At 43.6% G+C, this 21,684-nt stretch overlaps 1 protein-coding gene across 9 annotated transcripts; it reads left to right on the forward strand.

Annotated features, from left to right (window-relative positions):
- Positions 1-65: 65 nt before the first annotated feature.
- On the forward strand, positions 66-19,875 carry LOC118376956 (RNA-binding protein 4-like). 9 transcript variants are annotated; one of them, XR_004824134.2, is made up of 10 exons: positions 5,000-5,158; positions 9,239-9,389; positions 9,744-9,948; positions 10,887-11,014; positions 11,565-12,550; positions 13,054-13,116; positions 13,657-13,728; positions 13,946-14,212; positions 17,112-17,216; positions 17,648-19,875. XR_004824134.2 is itself a non-coding variant. In XM_052497376.1 (9 exons), the coding sequence occupies exons 1-9, from the start codon at positions 5,085-5,087 to the stop codon at positions 17,149-17,151; spliced, it is 1,986 nt and encodes a 661-aa protein (XP_052353336.1). In that variant the 5' UTR covers positions 5,000-5,084; the 3' UTR covers positions 17,152-19,875. The 9 variants fall into 9 exon arrangements, 6 of the variants coding, with proteins under 6 accessions (XP_035619656.2, XP_035619655.2, XP_052353336.1 ...); XR_004824135.2 differs by having other exon boundaries at positions 13,946-14,158; XM_052497376.1 differs by having other exon boundaries at positions 17,112-19,875.
- The last annotated feature ends 1,809 nt before the right edge of the window (positions 19,876-21,684 follow it).

Genomic DNA, 21,684 nt, shown 5'->3' on the forward strand with positions numbered 1-21,684 from the left:
ACTTTTGTTATATCGAAGCATGCTGTAAAGCCATTTTTTATAATAGCCTATCTGTTAGAAAATGTAATACGGCAATTGTGAAGAATCAGCATTCTGGTGTGGCAGCCCCCCAACCCCCTGACTTCCCCATTGGTGAAGCCTTCTAAAAAACGGAAGCAGGCGCTACCATTTTGAAACACGGCACTGCTTAGGTAAGTAAGATGGTAGATTTATGTACCTCTTTTATTCGATTTATTTACTAAAGATGAACAATAAGTAACGATTCGTATAAATATTACGTTTTAATCGTCAGCGGAAGAACCAATGACACGAAACACGAAAGCGTATTGTCGTTCCATTGAAGTCATTTTCGCTATCGTGCAATGTATCCGTTCCAGTGCGGAAAAATGCTGTGACTAACATTTCCAATGTAACATTGTTTTGTTATATGTCCACCACTCCACTCATCCGATACAGTTCGTGTACTGTTTTTGTAGATTGGATTAATGATAACACAACAATGCATCGAAACCCCATTTCCAGCTACTTAGGCAAATCGTCTCACATTTTCGCCGCGAGGTTTGTTCAGTTTCGGTCACACCAACCAAAACCTAAGAATCCTCTCCAGTCCATATGGGTAATTTTAAAGAACACATGTGTCGTCTATCAAATGTTTTCTCAGTCTTAGCAGCGAATTGGAAAGTCATGTAAACCAGAACCACGTTTTTGATACATATCTGTAACGTCCATCGGGAGATTCCCAATGGCAGGGTTGCCAGGTGAAGCTAAAATTTGTAGCCCAGTGACCTCTGAAAACCCGCCCACAAGGCCTGACAACTAGCCCAAAAATGTTTTTCAGCTGCAATGGAGGAGTTGCCACATTTACCCAAAACCCCTTTTCCATAACCTTATTGAGCGAATTAAGAAGGAATATCGACGTATTTTTTAACAGCGTAGGCTAAGAAGCAAAATCCGGTTTCCCATCAAAATGATAATTCTTGCCAGTTTAAGACTGTCGCAAGAGAAAAGATAAATCACCCTTATTAAACTCTCCAGATAATTTTCCATAAATGGACGTCATTTAACTTGTTTTGGCTGCTATGATTGAGCAATGTGTGGTATTACACAGCTAAGGGCTGTTCTTAGGACGTAGCTTTTAGCCGTGGTATATTGGCCATATACCACAAACCAAATAATTTCTATTATAAACTGGTTACCAACTTAGAACAGTAAAAATTATGTTTTTGTCATTCCCCTGACACACATCTGATATACCATGGCTTTCAACCAATCAGCATTCAGGGCTCAAACCAGCCATTTTATAATTGTAAATACATTCAGTTTGCCGCATGTGCATAACTATAGATAAATTAGACAGGAGAGTTTGAGTGATGAAAGCTGGACAGAGGATCTCGAAATCTCTGCAAGAAACACTTGGATGAATGTCCTTGTTTTAAATGTTATGTTATTTTATGGCAATTGTGCCGTTATTATGTGCCAGATGTTAAGACTACAAACCGTTATAAATGGCCTATATGCAAGATTTACTTGTTATTTCATAGGCTACTGACACAAATCAGGGGTTATAATTGCAATTCAACTTTGCTGTGGTTTGCTGAGCTAGATGCAGGTAGCCTATAGCCCCTGATATGCCAAAATCTAATTTCAGGTAAAAATCCACAATGAAACTGACATTAAATGTGGAGAATGATACATTTACAATAGAGCTGTGACCATGATCACAAGGCTACAACAACAAACTGAATTCTAAGCAACAACGAACTGAATTCTAGGCAATTTATTGCATCTGGTTGCCAGCTCCGGGTAGGCTTCACAAGTGGCACAAATTTATTTGCAATGACTCCAGTGATATCGTCATTTCAATATATATTTATTGTATTTATATATATATATATATATATATATAATGTTTTAAACTCTAGTTCTTGAACTGCGTTGTTGGTTAAGGGCTTGTATGTAAGCATTTCACGGTAAGGTCTACCTACACCTGTTTTATTCGGCACATGTGACACTTACAATTTGATTTTAAATGGTAGATGACATAGAAGTTATAGAAGTTAATAGCCTACTTGATGGTCAATAGATGCAAATGCAACCAATCATTCTCTACAATTAATGGAATTTTCATTGTGGACTTTTTCCATTACACAAGCTACATAACCATTTCCACTCGCGCAGTCCTGCAGACCCTTGAACTGAGCATGCGTTAAACCCTTCCCTTGATACTGTTATCCATAAGAAAAGTCTACATCAGAATGCAGTTTACTTTAGGCCACCTCCTGAGCGAATTTATCGAAAGAGCTCTAGTGCGCTTTACGTCTTCCAATGCGTGGTCGCCATTGTATCAGTTCTAGCACGTTAAAATGTTTTTGGGGAAAAGGGTGTCTCCATAATGAGGATTCTAAATAGCCTACCTACAACTGGTCAAAAGTTATCACGACGTGCGCGCGTGCTACTCTGTCGCGGTGACTCAGCTGCCTCTGCTGCAGCACTCTCTTCAACCAGCGACCTCAACACACACACACACACCCCTCCGGCCCTCCCCCTCTCCACCATTCATTCACATACACAGTAAGCAGGTCACAGTGAAACATATATATCATTTTATTTTAGAAATGCCACAGCAGCCGCGGTGCAATTTAGAAGTAGACCAAAAACCTACCACCCGCACACCAATAAAATTTCCCCGCAAATTGTTTTATTTTTATTGCAACAATAAACATTTTTACACATCAATACAGGTACATTCCTGTGAATAAAATCAAGTAATAAAACACCAAGGGACCATAAAAATAAATAATAATTCAGGACATTTTAGATGTGACAAGGCAATGAGACATTCACAAACATCCAGAGAAATGACTTCTAGTATTTTTTCCCTACTTTTTAAGTTTCACAAGTTTGAGGGATTTGTAAAATTGTAAAAGTTTAATAAAAATAAAATGGAAATTTCCCACCCTATTTACATTTTGTGAATATGATATTTGACCAAGAGAATAGTAATGTTAATACAATAGTTATGATCGGAATTTACAAGGATAAGCATAATGCCGTTTAATGTCATCAAAGGTCATTTTGGAGATTATATAGACAACCATCCATGAATTTCAATCCATAGTTTACTAGAATGGCAGCATGAAAAAAATACATGTTCTAAAGATTCTAAAGGAGCATTTTTTTTGTCAAAATGTAACATTTTGTGCAATAAGTAATTAAAAGGGTAGATGTGAGAAAATATTTTAAAATTAGTTTCTTTAAATGTTGCGATAACTGGACAATTAAAGTAAAAGGTCATGGCTTTTGACCATAGCATGGGTTGGTCACTTCCATAGCAATATATTGAATTATAAATCACAAAAAATACTTAATTAACTGCCAATTGTATCCACTTATCATTTATTTTTTTATCCAAAAGGTTCAAGTCATTAATTTGTAAACTTGGTAAAGTGGAAACAATCTCATAATATAACAGTGTTCTTAATAAGTGGATTTCCTATTCATTTTAATAGTGCTATTATTCAAATCACTGTTTTATGGAGGGGAAATTGTTCTTGAATATCCTTTTCCAGAATTTTTTTTAGACAAAACTTAGACAATTTCACAGGTAATTTTGGAGGGTCAAAGTCACATTTATTTTGGAATTGAAGTTTGAGTGTATTAAACAGACTGTTAGGGATATGATACCACATAGAGGTAGGGTTAGACAGATGTCATTTCAACAGTTTAATTTAGGAAAAGGGAAGTATCATCTGCAAATTGACTGAAATGTATCTTAACTAAAAATACGGAAGTTTACAGACACTTAGGTTGGAGTCATTAAAACTCATTTTTCAACCACTCCACAAATTTCTTGTTAACAAACTATAGTTTTGGCAAGTCGGTTAGGACATCCACTTTGTGCATGACACAAGTAATTTTTCCAACAATTGTTTACAAGACAGATTATTTCACTTATAATTCACTGTATCACAATTCCAGTGGGTCAGAAGTTTACATACACTAAGTTGACTTGGAACATTTCCGAAAATGATGTCATGGCTTTAAAAGCTTCTGATAGGTTTATTGACATCATTTGAGTCAATTGGAGGTGTACCTGTGGATGTATTTCAAGGCCTACCTTCAAACTCAGTGCATATTTTGCTTGACATTATGGGAAAATCTAAAGAAATCAGCCAAGACCTCCAGAAAAACAATTGTAGACCTCAACAAGTCTGGTTCATCCTTGGGAGCAATTTCCAAATGCCTGTACAAATTAAGCAGCCGTCATACCGCTCAAGAAGGAGACACGTTTTGTCTCCTCAAGATGAACGTACTTTACAAAAAGATATATTATTATTTTTCAATGTTTACCCCTTTTTCTCCCCAATTTCATGGTATCCAATTGTTTTAGTAGCTACTATATTGTCTCATCGCTTACAACTCCCGTACGGGCTCGGGAGAGACGAAGGTTGAAAGTCGCGCGTCCTCCGATACACAACCCAACCAAGCCGCACTGCTTCTTAACACAACCTTGGTTAGCGCACACTGCGCCCAGCCCGATTTCCCTACCGGCCAAACCCTCGCTAGGCCAATTGTGCGTCGCCCCACGGACCTCCCGGTCGGGGCCGGTTATGACAGAGCCTGGGCGCGAACCCAGGGTCTCTGGTGACACAGCTGGCGCTGCAGTACAGCGCCCTTAACCACTGCGCCACCCGGGAGGCCCTGATGAGTGTATTTTTGTGCGAAAAGTGCAAATTAATCCCAGAACAACAGCAAAGGACCTTGTGAAGATGCTGGAGGAAACAGGTACAAAAGTATCTATTTCCACAGTAATATGAGTCCTATATCGACATAAGTAGAAAGGCCGCTCAGCAAGGAAGAAGCAACTGCTCCAAAACCGCCATAAAAAAGAGAGACTACGCTTTGCAACTGCACATGGGGACAAAGGGGATTGTGGGGATTGCACTTGGGGATTGTACTTTTTGGAGAAATGTCTGATAGAATTGTTTGGCCATAATGACCATCGTTATGTTTGGAGGGAAAAGGGGGAGGCTTGCAACCCGAAGAACACCATCCCAACCGTGAAGCATGGGGGTGGCAGCATCATGTTGTGTGGGTGCTTTGCTGCAGGAGGGACTCGTGCACGTCACAAAATGGATGGCATCATGAGGAAAGAAAAGTAGGTGGATATATTGAAGCATATATTGAAGCATCTCAAGACATTAGTCAGAAAGTTAAAGCTTGGTCGCAAATGGGTCCTCCAAATGGACAATGACCCCAAGCAGACATCCAAAGTTGAGGCAAAATGGTTTAAGATAAACAAAGTCAAGGTATTGGAGTGGCCATCACAAAGCCCTGACCTCAATCCTATAGAAAACTTGTGGGAAGAACTGAAAAGGCGTGTGCGAGCAAGGAGGCCTACAAATCTGATTCAGTTACACCAGCTATGTCAGGATTAATGGGCCAAAATTCACCCAACTTATTGTTGTAAGTTTGTGGAAAGCTTCCCAAAAGATTTGACCCAAGTTAAACAATTTATAGGCAATGCTACCAAATACTAATTGAGTGTATGTAAACTTCTGACACACTGGGAATGTGATGAAAGAAATAAAAGCTGAAATAAATCATTCTCTCTACTATTATTCTGACATTTCACATTCTTAAAAAAAGTGGTGATCCTAACTGACCTAAGACAGGGTATTTTTACAAGGATTAAATGTCTGGAATTTGAAAAGCTGAGTTTAAATGTATTTGGCTTAGGTGTATGTAAAACTTCTGACTTCAACTGTATATCACCAAGGGCTTTTTTCAGCCTATTGGCATAGACATGGGCTAGTAACTTATAGTCAGTTACCAACAACATGATTGTTCTCCAATTGTCCTTCTTTGGTTTGGGTATTAGAACTATTTGTCCCCGTCTCAAAGGAGGTAAGAAAGCAATAACTCTCTAATATCAGGCCAGAAATCTCAATAGAATTCAGCTGTCAGGACATTCGGTCCAGGGGATTTAGCTATAGGAATTTGTTTAATGGCTTGGTCCAACTCAGTAATACCTATATCGGAATCACAGAGTTCCTTAAACTTTTCTTCTATATCAAATCAAATCAAAATCAAATGTATTTATATAGCCCTTCGTACATCAGCTGATATCTCAAAGTGCTGTACAGAAACCCAGCCTAAAACCCCAAACAGCAAGCAATGCAGGTGTAGAAGCACGGTGGCTAGGAAAAACTCCCTAGAAAGGCCAAAACCTAGGAAGAAACCTAGAGAGGAACCAGGCTATGTGGGGTGGCCAGTCCTCTTCTGGCTGTGCCGGGTGGAGATTATAACAGAACATGGCCAAGATGTTCAAATGTTCATAAATGACCAGCATGGTCGAATAATAATAAGGCAGAACAGTTGAAACTGGAGCAGCAGCACGGCCAGGTGGACTGGGGACAGAAAGGAGTCATCATGTCAGGTAGTCCTGGGGCATGGTCCTAGGCCTCAGGTCCTCCGAGAGAGAGAAAGAAAGAGAGAAGGAGAGAATTAGAGAACGCACACTTAGATTCACACAGGACAACGAATAGGACAGGAGAAGTACTCCAGATATAACAAACTGACCCTAGCCCCCCGACACATAAACTACTACAGCGTAAATACTGGAGGCTGAGACAGGAGGGGTCAGGAGACACTGTGGCCCCATCCGAGGACACCCCCGGACAGGGCCAAACAGGAAGGATATAACCCCACCCACTTTGCCAAAGCACAGCCCCCACACCACTCTAGGGTTAACAGAGTTATTAACAGAATCAAAAAAGGAATCCAAGTCGCCTTCCGAAAGATGAGATTGATAGAGTGTACTCTAGAAAGAGTGTATTTCCTTATTAATCACTTCAAGATCATCAGATATAGTGTTGTTTACATAAATGGATGAAAGACTATTCCTAGTCTGCCTACTTTTCTCCAAATTAATGAAATAAGATGTGTTTTTTCCACCTTTCTCAATCCATTTGGCCTTTGAACGGATGAAGGCACACTGTGCTATATCGTTGTATATGTCGTCCAGTTCATCGTTTTCAAAGTAGCCCAATTTACCGGAATTCAATCGTGAATACTGCAACACTGCCCAATGGTTCAAGCATTTTTTTATTTATTTTTTAATAAAAAAAAAAACTTTGTCTCATTTAGAAATAAATAGTTTTCCCCGCTCCAGTGATGCCTCAACTGAAGTCGATTTAGTGATGGAAATATAAGCTTTTCGTATACCATGTGTATATACGACTAATACAACTTGAAAATTGATCTGATCTCAGCGGAAAGGCTACCATGTAGAGCATTTCCAGTATTCTATACATGTGTTTGGCACAGACAAGTACATTGTTGTGCTTTTCGATTTACAGCTAGCATAGCAACTGGCCCTAAACTGTTGTGATAAACCTGCAGGGTAGCCTAGTGCTTCTTGACCTGAAAGAAGTAAGGTCAGAATTCAAAATGTTGCATGATAATAGAATAGGCTAGTAAGGCTACATAACCAAGTGTCAATGGTGTCTTCCATATAATTACATATTAGAACTCCATGGTGTCTTCCATATAATTACATATTAGAAATCTATGGTGTCTTCCATATAATTACATATTAGAACTCCATGGTGTCTTCCATATAATTACATATTAGAAATCTATGGTGTCTTCCATATAATTACATATTAGAACTCCATGGTGTCTTCCATATAATTACATATTAGAACTCCATGGTGTCTTCCATATAATTACATATTAGAACTCTATGGTGTCTTCCATATAATTACATATTAGAACTCCATGGTGTCTTCCATATAATTACATATTAGAACTCCATGGTGTCTTCCATATAATTACATATTAGAACTCTATGGTGTCTTCCATATAATTACATATTAGAACTCCATGGTGTCTTCCATATAATTACATATTAGAACTCTATGGTGTCTTCCATATAATTACATATTAGAACTCTATGGTGTCTTCCATATATAATTACATATTAGAACTCCATGTCTTCCATATAATTACATATTAGAACTCCATGTCTTCCATATAATTACATATTAGAACTCTATGGTGTCTTCCATATAATTACATATTAGAACTCCATGGTGTCTTCCATATAATTACATATTAGAACTCTATGGTGTCTTCCATATAATTATATATTAGAACTCTATGGTGTCTTCCATATATATTAGAACTCCATGGTGTCTTCCATATAATTAGAATATCTTCCATATAACTCATATTAGAATTCCATGTCTTCCATATAATTACATATTAGAACTCCATGGTGTCTTCCATATAATTACATATTAGAACTCCATGGTGTCTTCCATATAATTACATATTAGAACTCCATGGTGTCTTCCATATAATTACATATTAGAACTATATGGTGTCTTCCATATAATTACATATTAGAAGTATATGGTGTCTTCCATATAATTACATATTAGAACTCTATGGTGTCTTCCATGTAATTACATATTAGAACTCCATGGTGTCTTCCATATAATTACATATTAGAAGTATATGGTGTCTTCCATATAATTACATATTAGAACTCCATGGTGTCTTCCATATAATTACATATTAGAACTCCATGGTGTCTTCCATATAATTACATATTAGAACTCTATGGTGTCTTCCATATAATTATATATTAGAACTCTATGGTGTCTTCCATATAATTATATATTAGAACTCCATGGTGTCTTCCATATAATTACATATTAGAACCCTATGGTGTCTTCCATATAATTACATATTAGAACTCTATGGTGTCTTCCATATAATTACATATTAGAACTCCATGGTGTCTTCCATATAATTATATATTAGAACTCCATGGTGTCTTCCATATAATTACATATTAGAACTCTATGGTGTCTTCCATATAATTATATATTAGAACTCCATGGTGTCTTCAAGATAATTACATATTAGAACTCTATGGTGTCTTCCATGTTGTTATTCTGCATGGTGGTCAATTGTCAAATATTTTCCTGACACATACTTCCTTTTCCCCTGTGGTCTCCTCATTCATTTTGTCAGCTCTTGCTTTCTCCCTTATGGGTGTCTCTTGGACTGTTTGGTTTTTGGTGTTTCCAGCATTGTGGACAAGTGCAAGTTCCGAATGTTTTGTCTTTTACAGTATGTTCACTTGTCTCTCTCTCTCTCCCTTGTGTCCCCTGTCTGCCTGTATCTATCTGTCTGTCTGCCCGTATCTGTGCATGTCCCACCACAGCTCCACTATGGACAAGAGCAACACGGTGAAGCTCTTTGTGGGCAACCTGGCTCTAGACACCACCCAGGAGGAGCTATCAGCCATCTTTGAGGCGTACGGCCAGGTGGTCAGTTGCAGTGTTCTCCGACAGTTCGCCTTCGTACACCTACAGGTAGGCTATAGATATCCCATAGGGAGAACTAAGTCCCAATTCTCTTCAGTTATTCTAAAGTGTACACTTGCACACTCTTCGTCATGGATATAACAATGATCTAAACGCCTTCCAGCCAATGTTTACACCAACCGATCCTATTCTTTTAAATCCCCGGCGGCGAGTGCACTACAGAACTGTGTGTTTGTCATTTTTAAATGGTGATTGTTTTTGTGTGTACATAGGCTACATTGAGTTGCTATGGTACAAAATGTATTTCCTCATTGAGTTTTCCTCACTTTAAAGTCTCCTAATCTAAATGAATGTCTTATTATTTTTACATTTACTTTGTTTTCTAATCAAATCTACTCCCAGGGTGAGGGGGCTGCGGAGCGGGCCATCAGGGAGCTGAACGGCAGGGAGTTCCGGGGGAGGAACCTGGTGGTGGAGGAGTCCCGGGGCAGACCGCTCCACTCCACCAAGGTGTTTGTGGGGAACCTGTCGGGCATGTGCACCACCGAGGACCTCCAGGAGCTCTTCCAGACCTTTGGTAAAGTGCTGGAGTGCGACAAAGTCAAAGGTGAGCCACGCCCCTTCTCATTGAGGGGTACTCCACGAGAAGGGAGTATCCCTACGAGGGTGTCTCAGGGGGATTTGGGATATGCAATGAACACATTTCCACTTCACACATGTATGTAATACACACTTGTACAATTGTGAAATAGGACAAATATAAGCACCCACCAAAATAATAACGTTATCATAATGGTACTCATGAGGGTGAAGGGAGAGATTGCTCAGTATGTTGAAGGGTGAAGTTGACGCTAGATGTTGATCTTGGGTCAGTTTGCATTTCCCCCACTACTAGGGCGGCAGCTAGCCTAGTGGTCAGACCGTTGGGCCCGTAACCGAAAGGTTGTTGGTTCGTATATACTCAAGCCGACAAGGTGAAGAGTCTGTGTCCTTGAGCAAGGCACTTAACACTAATTTGGCTGACCCTGTAAAACAACACATTTCACTCCACCAATCTGGTGAATGTCACAATAAAGCATATGTGTGTGTTTTAATGGTTAGGTTTGGGGGAAGGGAAACTGATCCTAGATCTGTACCTAGAGGGAATCTCACCGTGGAGCTTACAGTACATTATGGCGTACAAGTGCTTGAAGTAGGCCGGCCGGTGTCGTCTAGTACGGAGTACAGACACCTAATAATCTACCTCTGGAGTGCTGCACCTCTTATAGAACAGGCCATTGGCTTTCATATATGACGGGGACCAGCACCCAAAATGAGTACCGTCACCTATGTCATTGCACTGCATACCGGTGATGGGTTGTTGAAAGTGTAAAGATCCAAGGTTTTCTAAGTTGTTTGGGGCTTTTTCATTGTGCAAATTGACAATCAGGTAAGGTTTGTGTGTAGTTGTATAGAGCAGGAAGAAACGTGTGTGTATAGAGTGGTAAGATGTGTGTGTGGCATGCCCGGTGTGGTTCTAACTGGTGTCCCTGTGCTCAATGACAGCCAGGCTCTCCTCTTCTGCAGGCTACGCCTTCGTGCACATGGAGAACAAGGAGGAGGCTCTTCAGGCCATCGAGGCCCTCCACGGCACCTCCTTCAAGGGACGCCCGCTCTCCGTGGAGCTCTCCAAGGTGCTGTAGCACGATGCACTGACATGGAGATAGAATCCCTTGACTGGCACCCCCCCACTCCTCCATTCAAGTCAATTGGCATTGTTAAATGAGGATCGGTGACCATTTTGAGTGTACCCATGAGGGTGCAGGCAAATTGCTGTGGTCTGAGGGGTGATGCCTGTTCTAGTGATTCTATTTTTGTGTACTACATTACCCATACTGTCCTGTCTTGTATATCCAGTTCTATGATGGTGAAGGCGTTCCTGAAGGTTTAGCATGGTGTACAACCGCAGTGGTTCTCTCCTCGCAGATCCCCAGCCATTCCATGTATTTGAATTATTCCACAGCTAGGACACCTGATTCCACTTGTCAACTAATCATCAAGCCCTTGACTAGGTGAGTTAGTTTAGGACTGCAACAAAATTGCAAAATGTCTGGGGGTCCCCAAGGAGAGGTTTGAGAACCACTACAGTGCCTATAATGCTCTGAGTTGTAGGCTAGATCTGGTTGTCTCTTAGTAAAGACAGTTCCTGAAGATCGCTAAAAAATGGTGTCCGTCTCCATACAGGTGCAGCCCTCCAAGCAGACCCCGACGGGGAAGATCCCCTGTGTGAGCTGTGGGAAGCAGGGCCACTATGCCGGGGAGTGCCCTGTAGGGAAGTCCTCTCTGGAACAGTACCAGAGCCAGGCAGCTGTGTTAGCTGCAGCCGCCGCCGCCGCAGCCGGCCTGCCCCTCCAGGTCCAGCAAAGCGTCCACAACTCTGTCTACAACACCTCGACCTTTGACCCCACCTACGCGGCGTTGACGGGCCTCACCACCGGCACTCGGGCGGAAGGAAACCCCGTCAACCAGGCGGTGTATGGTGCCCTGGCGACGCAGGTCTACGGCGCTAACGTGGCCAATCAGCTCTATGGGGTACAGGCAGCCAATCAGGCGGCAGCGTTGACGCAGGCGGGCGCCACGCAGGTGTACGCCAGCTCCATGAACCCCAGCCACGCCGCTCTCTACGGTCAGCTCAGTCAGATTGCCGCCAGCCCCGCTGCAGCATCCGCTGCTGCCGCCTACTCCACGCCAGTTTACGCGCATGCCATGGCTAACCACCACCACCCCGGGGCCATCTACCTTGCTGCACCTGGCGTAGAGATGCCTGCGGCCGCCGCGGCAGTCAACCAGGCCTACGCCATGGCGCCGGCGCTCTATGGGGGCGCCCAGCATGCCTACGGCCACTTGGGGATGGGTGCCGCCATGAGCGCATCGGCGGACCCGTCGGCGGCCATCTTTGAAGCGGCGAGGGTTCAGCACTACTTCGCCCAGGGACAGCAGGTTCTGGCCGAGCAGCAGAACGTGGCGGCAGTGGCTGCGGCACAAGCGGCAAAGTCTGGAGAGCGGGACCGGAGTCCCCTGAGGCGCTCTGCGGGGTCCCTGCTGCCCGATCCCGTCATGAAGCCCTTCATGTACCAGAGAGCCCCTAAGCAACGCCGGCCGCTGCTCCCCACCCCCGCCGGGCGAGCTGCAGAGGAAGCAGCGGAGGCTGGAGAGGACCCCATGGCTAGGTACTACCACTTCCTTCTCTTCTTATCCAACCCTCTTTGACCCTTCACGATTTAGTTAACTTTACAGCTAATTACAAGTTAAGGAAGTCCACTAAGTAGAATTTTGACTTAGTCTCCCATTGACATCATCAGTGCTGGACTAAAGTAGATGTTAGTATTCGCCCCAATGCTTTTAGGAGCCCTTAACCCTAATCTCTTTATTGAAGCCTCTTCTACCCTCCCCAATGCACTACACCCTACACACTATCTTCTCACTACATTACCCTGTCTCACAAACCTTCCTCAGTGTTCAGACTTCAGGAGTGGTAGTGGACATACTTATAGCAACTGAATTGCTCAGTACATTATCCTTAATTTCCATCAAAGACTTGCTTGACCCCTTGTACATTTTCTGAAAGCCTGTTTGTGTGAAAAGACTACAATTCCCTACTGGTAGATGATCTAAATGCTCTATCTGTCCCCCTCCCTTTCTCCCTCCCTTCCTCCCTCCGTGTGGATCTTAGAGAGCAGTGCCAACAGTACGCTGAATACAACCACCAACAGTACCAGCAGCTCCAGCACTTACAGTAATTAGGAGAATCCTAATTTCCAGTCAAAACTTCTTTAAGTCAAGAAAGTCCACTTTAAGTCCAATTTCGACTTAGTCTTCCATTTGCGTCAGTGCAAGGCTAAGTGAAACGTTGACTTCAGTGGAGGTTAGGGTTCGCCACAATAGTTTTTAGGAGCACTTAACCGTATTGAATCCTCTCTGACCCTCCCCAATGCACTACACCCTCTCCTCCTTTTCACTACGTGACCCTCTGTCTAATGTTCAGACTTCAGGAGTGGTAGTGGACATACTTCCTGGAACTGAATTGCTCAAGACATTATCTTTCAATGCCATCAGACTCTTAACCCCATGTACATTTCCTGAAAGCCTGTTCTTTGTGTGCAAAGACTACAATTCCCTAGTAGATGATCTAAAAACGCTCTTTCTGAAAGGCTGTTTGTGTAAAAAGACTACATTTTCCTACTAGTCAATGCCTTGGTGTTAAAAGACTACAATTCCCTACTGGTAAATGATCTAAATCGCTCTATCTTTCCCCCTCCCTCCGTGTGTATCTTAGAGAGCAGTACCAACAGTATGCTGAGTACTACCACCAGCAGCACCAACAGCACCAGCAGCTCCAGCAGCTACAGTATGCTACCTACCCTACCTACGGCCCCCCGAAAGGCTCTCTGTACCCCCACTCAAATTTTTGTGTGTAAAAGACTGTAATATACAATCCCTAGTAGATGATCCCAAACCCTCTTGTCTGTCTGTCTCCCTACCCTTTTTTCTCTCGCTCTTCCCGTCTCACTCGATTTCTCCTTCTCCCTCCCCCTTCTTTCCTTCTCATTCCCTCTCTCCCCCAGGTACTATGCAGAGTACTACCAGCAGTACCAGCAGTATCAGCAACTCCAGCAGTACCAGCAACTCCAACAGTACCAGCAACTCCAACAGCTCCAGTACGCCTACCCGCCTCCCAACCACCACGCCATGGCTGCCATCCCTGCCCACGCCATGGCGGGCCACGCCCACCACCACGGCCAACCGGCCCACGTCACGGCGCTGGACGCCGCCCTCAGGCCAGTGGTGCCCGCCTCCGCCGTGGCCGCCGCCATGGTGGCAGCGCCCAGAGTGTATGAGCCGCCGCTGCCGCCGCCACCGAACCGCAAGGAGGCCGTCCTCCGCCGAGCCCCCCGAACTCTCCCTTCACACGCCTGAGCCCCCCTTCAGATAGTCACCTCCCTCGTACCCCCCCTCTGTTTCCCCCCCCCGCCTACCACTGTATACCACCCTCGTACCCCTCCTCACTCTCAGCGGCTGTGTGTGTCTGTGTATATGTGTGTGTGGGTATATGTGTGTGTACTGTGGCGGTGGGGATTTGTGTGTGTGAGAGTGTGTTTGGAGTTTAGGAGTTGTCCTTTGACTACAGTAAAAACCCAACCCCAACTTGGTCCTGGTACCACACTAACAGTGCAGTTAAAGAAGGGGAGACATTCTGTCATCTTACCACCACACAATGTTTAGCTATTGACTTACTCAATGGTAGACAGGTGCCAGTAGCAGACAGTCGATGCCTTCAACATAGAGATCAAAAATATCACAACCGATTCTTGTACTGTCTGCGCTGTGGTGTGTTGCTTAGCTCCAGGGTTGGAGGGGTCTGTGTGTCTTGTATGCGTCGGGACTGTGGTGCGAGTGTGGGAGTGGGAGAGTGATGTTGGCTTTCTGTTGTTACGATGTAATACACACACTCCCACACGTGCTGCCTTGTTCCCTCATGAGCTCACCCCGGGGAGATTCGAGGAACATAGGCACACTGTACTATATGAAACTACCCTCTACCTCTCCAACCCCCTCCTTCCCCCTCACACCGCTGTAACCCCAACACTGAAAGACACTGCTGCATTTCTGCCCTTATTTACTCTGTCTATACCTTAGCCTGGGTAAACCAAATGAGATGCCAGGATCACCATGGGAACAGTAGAAGGTTTAACATTCAGTCTCTCTATACCTACCTCTGACAATGAGAGCACTGAGGTTAGCTGGTTAGAATATGAATGGTCTGCCTTCTATCCATATCAGCCAGTGTCAGTTGCAGGCTTGAAGGTCCATTTCAATCAAATTCAGCTTCATTTCAAATGGAATTGACCCCACCCCTGGTCAATAGTTTGGAGAAGAATGACACGTTTTAGGGACAACGTTTTCTATGTACTGTACTACTAGAGTCTTACTGCATCAGTGCATCTTGAGAGGCCTTTTAAAGTATGAAATATTTTAGTTTAGTTTTTTTGTAATGTAACTGGTTGTCGGGTCGATGAAGAGTACATTCTAACCCCTCAGATCAAGTATGAATTATTTTATGGATTTATAAGTAAGTTAACTTTTTAGACTTGCTAGAGAATCATGAGTGTCAATGAGGTTTAAAGGAAAACTCCACCCAAAAACTATATTTTGGTGTTTGTTTCATTAATCCATTTTCAACGATATGTCACTTTCAAAATACAGGTCATCCCTGTATGATCCATTTAGCATCATATGATGCGGCGTTTTGAAAGTTACATATCTCGATTGCTGACAAGCAAAACATTTTGGGACTATGTCAACAATGGACTAATGAAACAAACACCAACATATTGTTTTTGGGTGGGAATTTCTCTTTAACGTTGTGCCTAAGCTTTGTGTGAAGTGCGTATAGCGGAGGGAAGATCTCCTTTTTAAAGGGCTTTTTCCCCCCTACATGTCAGTCTCTTTAATCTGCGATGGAGGGAAAGGGGTTAGGATAATGTGGTGCGGTAATGTTCACACCGATGATATGGTGATGAGAGATGGAGCAGTATCTTTCAGTCTCCCTGTTCCGACATATCCTTGCACCCCGCTGTAAGACGACTCACTACCCCCGTACTTCGCTGTGTCCTTCCTCTTCTCCCTGTGATTTTAGTGATTTACTATTTTATCTTGCATATAATCTCTGTCTCACACACACACACACACACACACACCGAGTTTCATCTGTGGGATCTCGGCGATCAGGAAAAAACCCCACCCTTTCTTGTTATGCTTGTTGCTTGCCTTGTTTCTGACCGTATTTTTAGAACTATTTAAAATATTTCTTTTTTTTAACAAAAAGGAAAAAGGCATGCTTTTTAATATGTATACTACACATACCCAGCATTTAAACAATAAAGAATGTTTCTGACTACTGTGAGGAAGAGAAAAATCTGCGTTTCGGATGTATCTCCCCGTTCTTGTTTTTCCGTCTTTTTCCGTCTTTTTTACTCCTTCCTGTCTCTCCTTCCTTGTTGTAATGACCAGACACATATGACTGGGGACCAGGGTGGCAGAGACAAGGAGGAGTAGCGTCTGTGTGTGCCCCCCCCTAGTCTGCCTCGTGGATGGGGTAAGTCTGGTCTGGGGTCAGCGCTCCTCTCCAGCCTCACCCAAACTCTAGGCCTATAGCGCAGTGAGACAGACCCTGCGCTATTCTACCTGATCATTAATTGCACCCGCCTGGTGTCCCAGGTCTAAATCAGGCTTTGACATCCAGAGTTGAGTTTGAGGGTTCTAGGTCATGTCTCTGCTAATGAACAAGTGTATACTTCAGGAGGAAAGAGACCTGGGACATAACCCCTCGCAGGTACATCAACAAGGCATCTACTGTGTTACCATGCTGTTACCATGCGCTCATGTCTGAAAACAGCTTCCGTCACCTCTGATCTTTTTGATTTCCACTTCGTGCCAAACTAGTGTCGATTTCATGTCATTTTAATTGCAGATTCACTGTTGAGTAGAGTGGCGCGCAATACTTGCTTGCAGATGACTCCTTGTTTTAACAATGGGTGGACAAACACAAACACCAGAGACCTGGGGAGAGGCACACAGATAGAATGATTGTGGGGGGGGGGGGTGTCTGCTCCTACCCAACAACCTCACCACCAACACCATGTGTCTGTCTCTGCTGTGTTGGATGTGCATGTCACTCTGCTCTCTGTCCAAAGCCCCGTACATACTGACCTACTATTCCAACTGAAATAGGTACCGGCCGCCCAGACACCACCCAGCAGGTGTGAGGTGAGAGGGGGAAGACAATAAACGTCGCGCAGGCAAATGGGAAGTGGGAACTCAATCTTCTCCACCAAGGTAATGAAACAGCACTGTCCCCCTCTCTGACTGTGCCTTGACCGAAACACCCCTTCCCCCTCCTCGTCCGCCATCACCCCCCCTGTAGCTCCCCTCTCACCTGCGTTGACATTGCCCGGGGGGCTTCTTTTGGGGGTCACTGCTCACGCTGTGATGTCTTCTACCAGACTTCCAGTGACTTGTCCTGTCTCTCACCATGCAGCACCTACAGTGACTGGGCTGTCAGTCTCTCTGTTGTGCTGATGTGTGTCTGAGAGAGACTGTGTGTGTGTGTGACTGACTGTGACTACATGTTTGAGAGCCAGAGACCGTGTGTGTAGTTTAAAGAGTGAGTGAGTGTGTCACTGAATCTCCGTGTCTGAGAGAGTGTGTGTGTGTGATGTCGTTGGTGTTTTGAGGCTTGATACATGTGGATCCCCCGCCCCCGTTAGTGACTCCTACACCGCCGTATTCGCCGCCCCTCCCCCCAACCCATCCCCCTCTGCGCCTGTCCGCCGTACACAGCTTGCTGCCGCCGCCGCCTGCCGCCATCTTGGATCTAGGCTGGGCTCTGTGGATCAGCAGCCCCCGACTGGCCACACCCACCCCTGGTTATGGCTGTAACCATAGAGACCTAGTGAATGACAATGGACACCGTGTATGGTGGCCTAGTGGGGTCACACGGCTGGACAGTATAAACTCATCAGAGACTTTGTAGGGCGAGAGTTTTTTTGCTTTGCTAAAACTGTGATGCTGGGTTTGCCATGGCTGTGTATGGGAGTTTAATCACTATTCACCACCTCCTTGCAGTTGAATGACTCAAGTCAAACTTATCTAATTAAATCCGATAAACTGACCTTGCTCTGGAGGATAACATTTGGAATAGGTTTTTTAACAGCGAGTTCCCTATGGCCCTCTCGCCCTATCAAAAACGTCCTATAAGACAGACCGGCCCAGTAAGGGCCCAACTACCTGCAGATTCACTGTAATCTCAGGACTCCTATAGGACTTCTTTGGTATGGGGACTATTTCTCTCCTCGAGGTAGCTGCTGTCCCTACACCAACCCGCTGTACCTGTGGGTTGCAATGCATATCTCTCAATCTCCTCCTGTTGAGATGATTGAATACACACACACCCACTCATCTGAGCTGTCCGGCATGTGGTCTGAACAGCTGAGTAGTGCGTTGCCGGTGGGGGGCAGAGATGAGAGTCTCCACCTCTGTCTTATGAATGAAGTTATAAGGAAAGGATGGATGGAAGGTGAGTTGGCAATGTAGGGATCTCCAGCTCTGATCCATCCCTGTTCCCTAACTCTTCTATCCTGACCATGGGGGGCCCTACACGAAAGTCATAAACACTGGTGCTGCACAGAATAAACTGAGTCGTCTACCACTGCACCAGATGGTTTTTCATGCGTTTTGGGGGGTAATCGATACAAATCCTCCCTTAAGGTTCACCAAAATACAACTGATTCTTCGATCTCCATGATCAGGATGTGATGCTCTTTCCCACACAGACACCTCTCACTCTGACCTGGATGTGTGGAGTCTGACTTTCTCTGGTGTTTGAGTAAATGTAGCCAGCCAAGAAGTTCTCCTGGTCTGCTCTCTTATTGTCTCACACTGACTGACAACCTCATGGCTGCTCCCTCTCTCTTCACAGCACAGGACAGGGAAGCCATCAATGCTGCCTTACACATAGACACACACTCAAAGTATACCATGTCTCCAATACCAATCCCATGGTTTTAAATCCTCACGGAGTGAACGAGTGCACATTTCAAAGGGAGGGGACAGAATTGGAATTGGGCCACAGTTTTGCGCCCTGGGTCGACACCCAAGTCTACTGTCGTTCACACTTAATACCGTTGTTGCCCAAATGCTACCTAGTCACATCAAATATTATATTCTCACAATCAAGAACTTACTTGTAACTATGCTGTAACTAAGTTGACTTAATTGAGAATCTGGGCCCAGTCAAGTGCAGTTACAGTGTAATGGTGTGTGATTACATGTGGTTAGGGAAGAAGTTATATATAGACTTACAGTATAAAGGCAGCTTGATGTAGTGCTAGCTCGTATTGTTATCTAATACCTATGATCTTACTCTGAGGCCTTTCATTTCTCTTGGTGTTGGAGGAGACATTTTTAGGGAGAAAGAGCATCTTTGTACACCAAACTGGATTGTTCTGGCGATGTTTTGCAATGGATCGATGTTGAGTCATTGGATACTTTAAGCACATTTATAGGAAAAACTCAAACAAAGAATCAGCATGCTTGACGGAGATGAAGGGGGACATTTCCACGGTGCAAAATTGTTCACATCTGTCAAAAGAAAAACCCGAAAACATTATAATCTGGCAGTGTGATTTTAATTTGACATTGTTCTTCAATGTGCGTTATAAGAAAGTGCATAAACTAGTTTACTATACTAAGCAAGGCATGAACAGTGGCCTTTTTATAACGCACATTGCTGAATAAGTGTCCAATTAAATCACACTTCCAGATGATGAGTTTTAAAGGATTTTTGCACCATGAAAATGTTGCCCATAATGTATTATGACTAATGAATAACCCCAATTGACTATAATGTATACTCCCTTTCTCCTTGCCTTGCTTATGTCTTGAGGCACTGTACCGTCTGCATGGCATTCCCAAATAAATGAGTTTTTGAAATAAACGTCATGTTTTATTCTCTCTTTAATAATCACAATAAGGCTCATTTAAAAAGCTTTTAGCAAACAACTTGTAGCCACTTTTTTAATAAGCAGTGACATGCCATTTAATTATATATTTTTGTGATAAAACATTTGAGATATATGTTATACTGTAGGCCTAAATCACTTTGTTTGACTCTATTATGCTGTTTAGCCTTCTGACATTCATATGGAATGTATACATGGAAAATACATCGCACGGCTGGGCGTCCCCGAGGACAGGTTTGGAAATGGATGCAATTAAGCCTATTCCAACAAGCCTAAGTCAGTTCGCTCGATTCAAAATGATATCTTTCTACATCTTAAGATACACTGTGTCTGTATGATTTATAATGACACATCTGTATCTTCAGGAGAAGATGTAGCTGTACGTACGGACATTTAAGTTGTCGGAGGTCTGTATTTATCATTGGAGTCGGCGTGAGGGGTATGGAGCCTGAGCGACAGCAAAAGTCTAAACGGTATCCCTGGGATGTCCCAACTCAGAAGTCAGTGCATTGCAGTTGAAATTTAAAACGATTAAAGGGACATTTCACAATTTTTCAACTTCATATTCATCCTCTTGAGCACCACCCCAACATCAACGTTATGTGAAAATGGCGCATTTCTATGTTTTGTATTAAAAATGTATAGAGGAAGAATCTAAGTCATCAGTATGCATCGTGATTTTAAACAATTATGAGTAGGCAGTAATTATTAATTGACTCCTTATTGTCCACTAATTGGTTGATGACATTGGAAATACTTTTGTATCTTTTTTACTACAAAACATAGAAATGCAACATTTTCACATACACATATAGCCTCAGAGTGGTAGGCCACACAAGCTCACAGAACGGGACTGCTGAATGCTGAAGCGCGTAGCGTGTAAAAATGGTCTGTCCTCGGTTACAACACACACTGAGTTCCAAACTGCCTCTGGAAGCAACGTCAGCACAAGAACTGTTCGTCGGGAGCTTCATGTAAGGGGTTTCCATGGCCGAGCAGTCACACACAAGCCTAAGATCACTAGGCGCAATGCCAAGCATCAGCTGGAGTGGTGTAAAGCTCACCGCTATTGGACTCTGGAGCAGTGGAAACGCCTTCTCTGGAGTGATGAATCACGCTTCACTATCTGGCAGTTTAAAGGAAAAATCTGGGTTTGGCGGATGCCAGGTAAACGCTACCTGCCCCAATGCATAGTGCTAACTGTAAAGTTTGGTGGAGGAGGAATAATGGTCTGTTTCGGACTAGGCCCTTCAGTTCCAGTGAAGAGAAATGTTAACACTACACACTACACATACAATGACATTCGAGACAATTCTGTGCTTCCAACTTTGTGGCAACAATTTGGGGAAGGCCCTTTCCTGTTTCAGCATGACAATGCCCCAGTGCACAAAGCGAGGTCCATACAGAAATGGTTTGTTGAGATCGGTGTGGAAGAACTTGACTGACCTGCACAAAGCCCTGACCTCAACCCCATCGAACACCTTTGGGATGGATTAGAACGCCGACAGTGAGCAAGGCCAAATCACCCAACATCAATGCCCGACCTCACTAATGCTCTTGTGGCTGAATGGAAGCAAGTTCCCGCAGCAATGTACCAACATCTAGTGGAAAGCCTTCCCAGAAGAGTAGAGGCTGTTATAGCAGCAAAGGGGGGACAAACTCCATATTAATGCCCATGATTTTTTAATTAGATGTTCAAGGAGCAGGTGTCCACATACTTCTGATCATGTAGTGTATGTTAATAATAATAATAATAATATATGCCATTTAGCAGACACTTTTAT

Source organism: Oncorhynchus keta, chromosome 35 (genome assembly GCF_023373465.1).
Source record: "Oncorhynchus keta strain PuntledgeMale-10-30-2019 chromosome 35, Oket_V2, whole genome shotgun sequence".
NCBI classification, from domain to species: domain Eukaryota; kingdom Metazoa; phylum Chordata; class Actinopteri; order Salmoniformes; family Salmonidae; genus Oncorhynchus; species Oncorhynchus keta.

Coding starts and splice junctions, on each gene's coding strand:
- LOC118376956 (XM_052497375.1), top strand. CDS start 5,085: ATGTTGTGTGGGTGCTTTGCTGCAGGAGGGACTCGTGCACGTCACAAA. Junction 12,551..13,053: donor GGAGAGGACCCCATGGCTAG/GTACTACCACTT, acceptor TGTGGATCTTAG/AGAGCAGTGCCAACAGTACG. Junction 13,729..13,945: donor CAGCAGCTCCAGCAGCTACA/GTATGCTACCTA, acceptor TCTCTCCCCCAG/GTACTATGCAGAGTACTACC.